Source organism: Sprattus sprattus (genome assembly GCF_963457725.1).
Source record: "Sprattus sprattus genome assembly, chromosome: 20".
NCBI classification, from domain to species: domain Eukaryota; kingdom Metazoa; phylum Chordata; class Actinopteri; order Clupeiformes; family Clupeidae; genus Sprattus; species Sprattus sprattus.
In genome coordinates this window covers 4,354,860-4,364,859 of record NC_137918.1, presented here as the reverse complement: position 1 = coordinate 4,364,859, position 10,000 = coordinate 4,354,860, and the positions used below count along the sequence as shown (strand labels likewise).

At 47.1% G+C, this 10,000-nt stretch overlaps 1 protein-coding gene across 1 annotated transcript in view; it reads right to left on the bottom strand.

Annotated features, from left to right (window-relative positions):
* csmd2 (CUB and Sushi multiple domains 2) overlaps positions 1–10,000 on the bottom strand; it is a gene marked incomplete at both ends in the record, with an annotated part of 361,116 nt that overhangs the window by 22,560 nt on the left and 328,556 nt on the right. The window contains 4 exons of the mRNA XM_080858785.1: positions 1–104; positions 745–933; positions 6,284–6,457; positions 6,820–6,993. The exon at positions 1–104 is cut by the window's left edge and continues 70 nt beyond it. Coding sequence (XP_080714911.1) covers positions 1–104; positions 745–933; positions 6,284–6,457; positions 6,820–6,993 — 641 coding nt within the window. The remainder of the gene's footprint in view (positions 105–744; positions 934–6,283; positions 6,458–6,819; positions 6,994–10,000) is intronic.

Genomic DNA, 10,000 nt, shown 5'->3' with positions numbered 1-10,000 from the left:
GGAGCGGGCGCCCATGCAGCTGTAGCGGATCACAGAGCCCACCGTCCGCCGGTCCCCAGAGATCTGGGCATAGGGGGGCATACTGGGCCTATCACACAGCACCACTGGGGTAGAGGGGGGGCAGAGAGGGGCAAGAGAGGTTGGGATAAAAGTGGAGGATCAGAAGTTATTCCTACCCAAAACCAGACATTAATTCAGCTTCTACAGACAAATAGAAATAGCTAAAAAGAAAGACCACGGAGCACAAAAAGACAATCGTTTGTACGGTGAAAGACCATAGAGCACAAAAAGACTATCGTGTGTACGGTGAAAGCCCTATAAACCCAGAGCCATGTCAGCACATCTGGATCTGAAATAAAAACCAGCACATTAACTTTACAGGATCTGAGGCCCCACTTACCACGATGTACAAGACACTAATAGCCAGTAATACTCCACACGTTTTCTGTGGTAAAACATGCTGCTGGATGGGAATTTGCTTTCTGCACTGTTAACACGGAGCTCAATGAGAGGACAGGGATGCTGCGGACGACTGTAAAAGCAACACTTACCACAGCCGATAGGGCAGCTGATAATGCTACGAGCACCTAAAGCGTCACAATGACTACATCATCTGTTGTAAGGACTGTAAGGCCTGCGTGTGTGTGTGTGTGTGTGTGTGTGTGTGTGTGTGTGTGTGTGTGTGTGTGTGTGTGTGTGTGTGTGTGTGTATGTGTGTGTGTGTGTGTGTGTGTGCATACTTACAGAGACACTTGGGCAGCGCGCGGTCCCAGGTGCCCTCTCCTTGGCAGGCCAGAGTGCTGGTGCCCAGTAGGTAGTATCCGGGGTTGCAGCTGAAGGAGACCGTGGTCTGGAAGCTGTAGCGGTGTGGACCGCTGGCCAGAACCTGACGCACGCTGTTCTCCACGTGACCCGGGTCTGTACAGTTCACAACTGAGACAGAGAAACAGAACTGTTACTATCAGCAACTGATAACCAATCTGAGAGAGAGAGACAGAGTAGTTCAATCACTAACTGATTACCAATCTGAGAGAGAGACAGAATAATTACTATCACTAACTGATTATCAATCTGATAGACGGAGAGGGACAGAATAATGACTTTCACCACTGATTACCGATCTGATTATTATACTAAAATCCTTATCCATTTTCTGAAATGCTTGTGATGCTTTACACTTCCAGTCATAAAGGTGGAATCAGTGGAGTTCTGGGCCTTGGAAACACGCCTGGTACATTTCTGGGCCTCAGACTGCCTCTGAAAACACGCCTGGTCCATTTCTGTTCTGGATCCCTTCCAGTGGCGTTGTGAACAGTAGTGAAATTAAGCAATATGACACAAGTGGAAGTGGGCTTGGTGAAGGATATTCCCAAGGCTGTGATTACCATAGCCAGAAGCCCTTCGGCTGAGTGCCGCCAGTTATCACAGCCGTGGGGATATCCTCCAGCAACCACATGAAGTGGCACATTGTTTTTTATACAACAGTTCTACTACCGACTAATTGAGTTTAAGGGAACTCGATTCTGGTTTCTTTTGATTCTGATTATTCACTCTAAGCTCCAGAAAATAGTTCTGCCTGGAGCGTACAGTGTTGCCAGGCAACGAATCTGGTCACTCTGCAGCCACCTGGTGTCAGAGAGGCTACCTGTGCACCTGGTGTCAGAGAGGCTACCTGTGCACCTGGTGTCAGAGAGGCTACCTGTGCACCTGGTGTCAGAGAGGCTACCTGTGCACCTGTTGTCAGAGAGGCTACCTGTGCACCTGTTGTCGGAGGGGCTACCTGTGCACCTGGTGTCGGAGAGGCTACCTGTGCACCTTGATGTGTACACTCACCCTTCATTTGTTCCCTTTCCCCACATGAAAACTCAAATGGAAGGTTAAAATGGCTGCCCGTATGCTGCTCTGAATGAAAGGGATCTAAGGGGAAAGCATAAATGCATTCTTAACACGTCCTCCTTCTTCCCCTCTTAACTCAAGCTAAGTTTCCCCCAGCTGGTCCTCTTCCTGTTCATGCTGCTGCTGCTGCTGCTGTAGTGGCGTTTCCTGCGGCCGAGTCACTATGCAAACAGTTGCTTCCTGTAGAGCCAGCCGATGTGCCCCGTACCCCGTACCCCCCCCCAGAGTGAAGGAGGGGTGGAGGGAGAGAGGGAGGGAGGGATGGAGGGAGAGAGAGAAAGGGAGAGAGGAAAGGGAAGGGGGAGGAAGAATGGGAGAGAAGGAGAGAGGGAGGGATGGATGGATGGAGGGGACAGAGAGAAAGGGAGAGAGAAAGAGAGAGAGGGAAGGGGTAGAAGGAGGGAGGGATGGATGGGAGAGAGGGAGGGATGGATGGATGGAGGGGAGAGAGAGAGAGGGAGAGAGAAAGAGAGAGAGGAATGGGAGAGAGAAAGACAGTGAGGAATGGGAGAGAGGGAGGCATGGTGCCCAGGAGATGGAGGAGAGGGAACCACATGTCACATTGGAACAGACAGATGGGGAGGGTGGGGGGAGAGAGAGAGATTGAAAAGCAGCAGAATAAAGAGAGGAAGAGAAAGAGAGACTAGAACAGAAGAAGAGAGGGACGGACAGAGACAGTTTGAATAGTTTGAAAGACAGAGAGAAAGACAGTGAGAGACAGAGACAGAAAGACAGAGAGAGAGAGAGAGACAATGAGAGACACAGAAAGAGTGAAAACTAGGTAAACAGAGAGTAATACAGTACAGAACCCGTAACTGTTGATTTAGTAACCACAGTTTCAGTTGTTCCAAAAATAAATGGTTCTTAATTTTTAAATTCTGCACCACTCTGAGTAGCCTTTCCACACCATTGCGCTTACTACGTGACTCGTGTCCTTAAGTAGGCTCCGTCTCATTTCTCATGTATGTCTGTCCTTCATTACTCCACCCTGGTTTCCCTCACGTTATAATTAAAGGGAAATAACGACAGGAAGGAAGTGAAGAGGCAAACTGCTATTACAGTTTATTGTTATAATTTTAATTTATGAATTAAACTTTGTGAAAAACAATGGTGTTATATATAACAATGGTATATATATGCTGCTCATGACTGTACGTGGTAGGTCTTGGAACGTATCCCCATGGATACGGGGTCCCTACCGTAAAGAGAGCATGCGATCGACATAAACATAGGAGAAGGAGACAAAGAGCGAGAGAGAAAGAGGGAGTGGAAATGGGGAAAAAGAAAGGTGAGGGAAAGACGTGAGTAAGAAGGACAGAAAAGCGAATCACTATGACTCTAGTACCCGCCCTATGCATCTACTTAGGTTTACTGGGGACAGGAGACGGTCGGGCACAGGAGACGTTCGGACACAGCGCGGGAGAGGGCACTTAAGGCGAGAGAGGACTGCCACGGTGGGCATTAGAATTCATGACAGGTGTTATCAATAAGGCGGGGGAGCACTGGCACCTACGGTGTGGCGGGGGCAGAGACAGATGGGCTTTGCTTTTTAAAAAGGGGGTGATGTGGTTTCTGCCGAGCGACTAACAGCCTGCCTGTCAGACACCCAGCGGGGGACAGACGCATGCCGCCACTTCATCCCTCTCAGCATCCATGGCGTTCATTCACTTCACTTCACTTCCGTCATCTCCCTCATTCACTCGCTCCCATATGCGTCACATTACAGCTCTGCGTGTGTGCTCTTAACTAATGATGTGGATTATGAAGTGCGTCAGAGAAGTACGATTTGACTGCGGCCTGATGCTGAAAGTACTTCCTGTCCAAAAGGGAAGCAGTAAGGGAGGTTAAGGGGTTAAGCGTCAAATACTCACAAAAATGGCAAGCCAGCTTTTGTGGACAAAAAAGTGTTGAGATTAAACTGACGGGCCAAACTGTAAATGTTATCTGCAGAGAGAGGCAAAATAAAGATGAAACCCTGTTGAGGCCTGTGTTCCCTCTCTCTCTCCTCGCGGAACCGACAGCGTCGGGGCAGAACACCGGTCGGTCCCCAGAGCCTCTGTGGTGCCATTGTATGCTAATGTCTCTAAGAGCCTGGAGAGTGCTCCGCTGCAAAGGCAGCCAAAAAAGCTAAATCACCCTCAAAGCCTCCCAAAGATTTAAGCTGGCACAGCCTTGACCCACGGAAACATCATTTACCGGTTACTGTGCCATCATGCCGCTCATTTATGGCAATTTAGCCTCGCCGCGAGCGTACTGTACTACTACCGCATGGGAGTCACTTAGACTGCAGACACGCACAGGGGGACGACAAGGGCAGAGAGGAGATGGAAGGGAGGGATAAAGAGAGAGAAAGAGAGAGAGCGAGAGTGATTAAGGGAGGAGGAGGAGGAGGAGGTAGGGAAACAATGACTTGTGTAGAGTTGGAGTTAAGCAGGTGGGAGAGAAGGGACAAATCCATTGAGAACAACAAGCAGGAAAGGGAAAGGAGGAAGGAGGGATGGATGGATGGATGGATGGATTGGGAGAAAGATAATGACATAGAGAGAGAGTTTTAGGTAGACAGAGAGTCGTGGAGAGAAAGCCAGAGAGGGAGGGATAATAAGAGAAGGGAGAGAGAGAGGGAGGTATGGAGGGAGGAAGAGAAGGAAGGATATGATGGTTCAGAGGAAATAAGTAATAGGGGTTTTTTTTTAGGGGGGGGGGGGGGGGTGGCAGGCTTGAGGGAGAGAAAGAGGTACGGAGGGATGGAGTGATAGGGGAAATGTAAAGGAAGTTTTGAAGATAGAGAGCACATGAGAGGGATGGAGAGAAAGGGCAGGAGAAAGGGACAGAAAGAAACAGAAGGAGAGGTGATTCATCTTTGCCTCCAGATGCAGAAGAACATCAGTGCTATTCTCATCTGGCCCCATCACCAGCCCCTTAAAATACAAGCTGTGTGTGTGTGTGTGTGTGTGTCTGTGTGTGTATGTGTATGTGTGAGAGAGAGAGAGAGAGAGAGAGAGAAAGAGTATGTGTGAATGTGTGTAGGGCTGTGTTTGAGATTGCATGTGTGTGATTGCATGTGTGTGTGTGTGTGTGCATGTGTGTATATGTGTGTGTGTGTGTGTGTGTGTGTGAGTGCATGATGATGAGTCTGGTTTCTGGGTTAGTGATGCTAGCGTGACTCTGGGCCAGAAGAGAGATGGGGTATGAGAGCAGGAGAGAGGAACTCATTCAGACAGTCTCGCCCCTCTCTCACACACACACACACACACACACAGACACAGACACACACTTCTTATAAAACAGGGAGGAAGATGCACACATGGCAAGCAACAGAACAAGAATGAGAGAGAGATAGAGAGACAGACAAAAGCAGGGGATAGAGAGTGAGAGGTAGAAAGAGAGTGAGAGGAAAAAAGCGACAGAGAAACAGATATACATAGAGAGGGAGAGAGAGAGAAAGAGAGAGGGAGACAAAGAGAGAGAGCAAGAGAGAGAGAGAGAGGGAGGGAAAGAAAAGTAGAGAGAGAAAGAGAGAGAGAGAGAGGGAGCGATAGAGAGAGATGGAGAAGTGAGAGGGAAGGGAAAAGCAGCGGATAAAGGTAAGGAGGGATTTAAATATTGTAATTAACGTGATAAATCTGATCAATCTGACAACAGGGGCGCTAATCTACTTATGGCCCTGCCTCTCTGCTGCGCTTATTATCGCCTTACCGTGTATGCCACCCCATCGCCCTGACAACCCCACATAGCAACAGGGCCAGAGCAACAGCGTATCGAAATCATTCTAACAAGCCTTAGGACAGCTTCCCATTCCAGTGCCTTTTAGATCCAATGCCAGGCCTCCACTCTTTAATGTTAAGCTGTTTGGTGCTTTTCAGAGTGTGTATTTCAAAGTGGCAGGCAAACAAACAGATGCCTAGTCACTCATACACAGCCCTACACAAACACACACGCAGAGACAGACAGACAACCAAACACACACACACACACACACATACACACACACACAGACACACACAGAGACACACACACACACACACAAACACACACACACACACACACACACACACACTCCACCTGTCACCCTCTCCACTCATGACCCCCATGCCACCAGAATGAAGCCATAAGCAAACCCAGCGGCACACACAGTCAAACACCCCTTCAATCTCATGCTAATTAATAGAATCTGTTCTTCTCTCTTTACTCAAACACTCCAGTTCCTCTATGTACATTTGTTCTAAGCTTTATCAGAGGGTTAGGGGTGGGTGGGGGCACCTCACTGTTCACCCAACACCATCCCTCAGAAACACACACACACACACACACACACACACACACACACACACACACACACACACACACTCACAGACACACACACCCAATCAAGGCTGAAGAGACTTACTTTTACACTTGGGCAGGGCGTTACTCCACTGTCCGTTGGGCTGGCAGTGCGATTTCACGGCACCCTGGAGGACATAGCCGGTATTGCAGGCAAAGCGCACAATGTCATTCAGGTTGAACTGGGTGCCCTGGGTCAAACCGTAGCCCGGGTTACCAGGATGGCCACAGGTGATAGCTGAAGAGAGAGAAGTCAAACACAGGTGTTGCCATCATTTCCCTGTCACTGCTGGCAACCCTCTCACAGAGGCCGTTAGAACACAGGAGGTCTGGTCACTCACTGGTGCTTGGATAGAGTAGAGTTTTAGGAGTATGAAGTATTGAGTAAGTCCAGAAACATGTATGGATGAAAGATGTTAAAAAGCACATATATATATACCTATAATGAGTAGAGAGGAGGTAAAATATACAAATATTAATACGTGAAAAAATATGTTTGTCCACATGCTTCCTGCTTTGCCCGGACCCCAATGGTGGACTTCACTACCCATGATGCATATGGGGCTGATGTGGCAGTGTTTGGTTGTCGTGGGAACTTACGAACACAGAGGGGGGTCTTCCCGGACCAGCGGTGGTCTTGGTCACAGATGCGCACCGACACGCCGATGAGCCTGAAGCCCGGGTTACACTGGTACACCACGCTGCCGCGGTAGTTGTAGTTCTCCCCGATGATCTGGCCGTTTACGATGGGCTCGGGAGTACCGCAGTGACCAGCTGCAGGGCAGAGAAACACACACACACAAGTGCACACACACACACACACACACACACACACACACACACACAATATAAATGTATGTAAACCCCCCCGTCCCCATGTTTGCACAGCACACCATCTCCTGAGGGGGCGCTAAAGTGCTCTCTCGTTAGGCAGGCTAGTTTAGCCAGCAGGGCGTTACATATCTCTGCATTCATTATCATAATGCAATTACATCCACAGCGCTCAGTCCAACGCACACGTGTACAGTCCTCTGAGCCAGGGGTATGGGGGCTTTAAGTTAACACCACACAATCTCCAGCGGTAGGTCAACACACATGATTATCCACGCGTAGAGCGCTTTACATGTTCAGCCCCATTTAACTGGAACTGAAGGCGCTGGAGTTTAATTTATTTCTGAAGTTATTTAATAGATAAGCTCAGGGGCTATTGGGATATTAACCACGGAAAGCCAGGCATAGTCTTCCATTGAACATGATTTGATCTGGGCATTGATCAATCAAACGGACTGGAATTTAACGTCATGCTTCTTGGAGCACTATGTATTCAATAGTTAATTGGTAATAACAAGGTCTTCTATTTCATTAAATGCATTAAGAAAAGCATCTCTCATTGATAAATTAGCACCATTTACTTCTTAAAATAGTCCAAACCATGCAGTGAACCTGGGGTCAAGGCTAGGGCTATCAAGATAAGAATCAGAATCAGAGTCAGAGTCAGAGTCAGAGACAGTCAGAGACAGTCAGAGTCAGAGTCAGAGTCAGGGTCAGATACAGAGTCAGAGTCAGAGTCAGAGTCAGAGTCAGAGTCAGAGTCAGAGTCAGAGTCAGAGTCAGAATCAGAATCAGTAAGTTTACACCCACCAGGAAGTGTCTTAATAAACATAGTAAGTACTACAGAAGCACACGAAAAATAATATATGAAATATATAAATGTGTTTATCATGTATGTTGCACAGGTCTTGCTTTAGGAGATCTACTTTGTGATGTTTTTAGGGAGGATGGGTTTTTGGTAAACATTCTCACCAAGGCACTAAGGGCCTGATTTACTAACAGGATTGCGCCCATTTTCTGGCGTAAAATAGCGGTCGTAACGAAAAACGGTATTTACTAAGCTGGCGCAGCGCATATTAACGCTTTGAGGGTGTGTACCTGCAAACAGGTGGGATGGTTCGGAAACGTGGGTGGTAACGTAGGCGTGTAGCGCTATTTAATGGGAGGAGTGCGCCTAATGATGAACTGCGTGGTATTTACTAAACTGCCCGGCGAGCGCACATCTCTGATTTGCAGGCTAATTCTCCGCCTCATAAAAGCACGTCTTAACCAAGCGCATTTCCACTGAGTCTGAAAACGTTGATATGGCAGCAGCAAGGCAAAGACATAGACAGAGACAGCGAACAGAAATATTTGTTTCAACTCGTATAATTCATATATATGAAATTAAACTTTCCGAACGTAATTGGAGAAATTGATCGCACCCACATGCAAACAGTCCCACCTTCAATCCGCGAACACGTTTACCGAAACAGAAAGCACACATATTCAATGAATGTCCAGGTCATATGTGATGCCAACATGACCATTACTTACGTGGAAGTGGTCTGTCCATGACAGTTTTATCTTTCGGAATAGTGCCATTTATCCATGATTGAGCAACGGTGATTTTGGAGAGGCCTGTCTACTTGGTAAATGTATTTGTTTCAGTGGGGATATATTGTAGTGAACCCATGTCCCTTGTAGAACGTATTAATCTCGCCATGTACACATATATATTGTTATAATAGACAGTTTATGCATTAATGCCACCAATAGCATATTATTTATAATCGTGTTCTTTTAAACATCTCGCTGTAGATGATGGCGGGTAAAACAACAATATAACCCATCAGTGGCGGTTCTAGACCATATTTACTAGGGGGGCCAAGGAGGGGCCAGGGTTTAACCAGGGGGGCACATAAAAAACCCGCAACAAATGATATTTAAAGATTATAAACTTATATTACTTTAAAAACATATAAACATGTATAACTTAACTTAACATTATAAGAATGAGTGCAAGAGAGGTAGGGCCATACAAAATGAACAACAAGTCTTTTACAGTCATTTAACCCACCATGGGCAATGCTGAAATCACTGTTACAGATAGTACAGTGTGCAAGACTGTAATTGTGGTTTACTTTTATAAGACAGGGGTATGTACACCTTTGTATAGTCTGTTGTAAAATGTCTTACATTTTCTTTTGGGGGGGGCACTCTCCCTGTGCCCTGTTCCTAGATACACTGAACTGATTAATTTCATTATTGATTAATTCGGTCGGGAGAAGAGATAAAAGCCCGCCCACACTGAAAATTCATTTGTTGACTTACCGAAACAGGTAAATCAGGTTGCTTCTGAGGCACACACGCACACTGCCTCACACACGCACAGTCTCTAGGTCCCTCTCCCTCTCTGTCGTGAGCGCGCTACACAGATGCTAACGCGGTTTGGATCACGTCTGTGCGCGGTCTGGCTCGCTCGCTCTAGATTCCGGGAGATTTTAAGTAATTTGCGGGCATCAAGGAGTCGTTATCAATATGCGGGAGACTCCCGGAACTTCAGGGAGACTTGGGATGTCTGTGTATTCACATCACATCTGGGAAAGTCAACAGGCATAGGATATTTCCATCTTTTGGTTCTTGAAAAAAATCTTCTCTGCCTTCATGTGGCAGAAAAATCACCAGCTCAGCCGGTAGACAGTTGTATATCATCACTATGGTTACCACTACAGGCACAGGCAGACTACCAGTTTAAGCTTAAGACCCAGCGATCCATTAATGATAGGAAGCGAGCTAAACATTTAAATCGTAGCTCCTCTCTCCAACAAGCACCACACATGGCAAACTACAGTGCGCTGTTTTAATTTACCCGTGTGGAACGTTGCGTCGCATTAGTACCGCTTTTGGCGCTTGGTGTAAAATCATAATAAATTCATATTTTGTTTTATTTGGTCAGCACGGGGTGGCC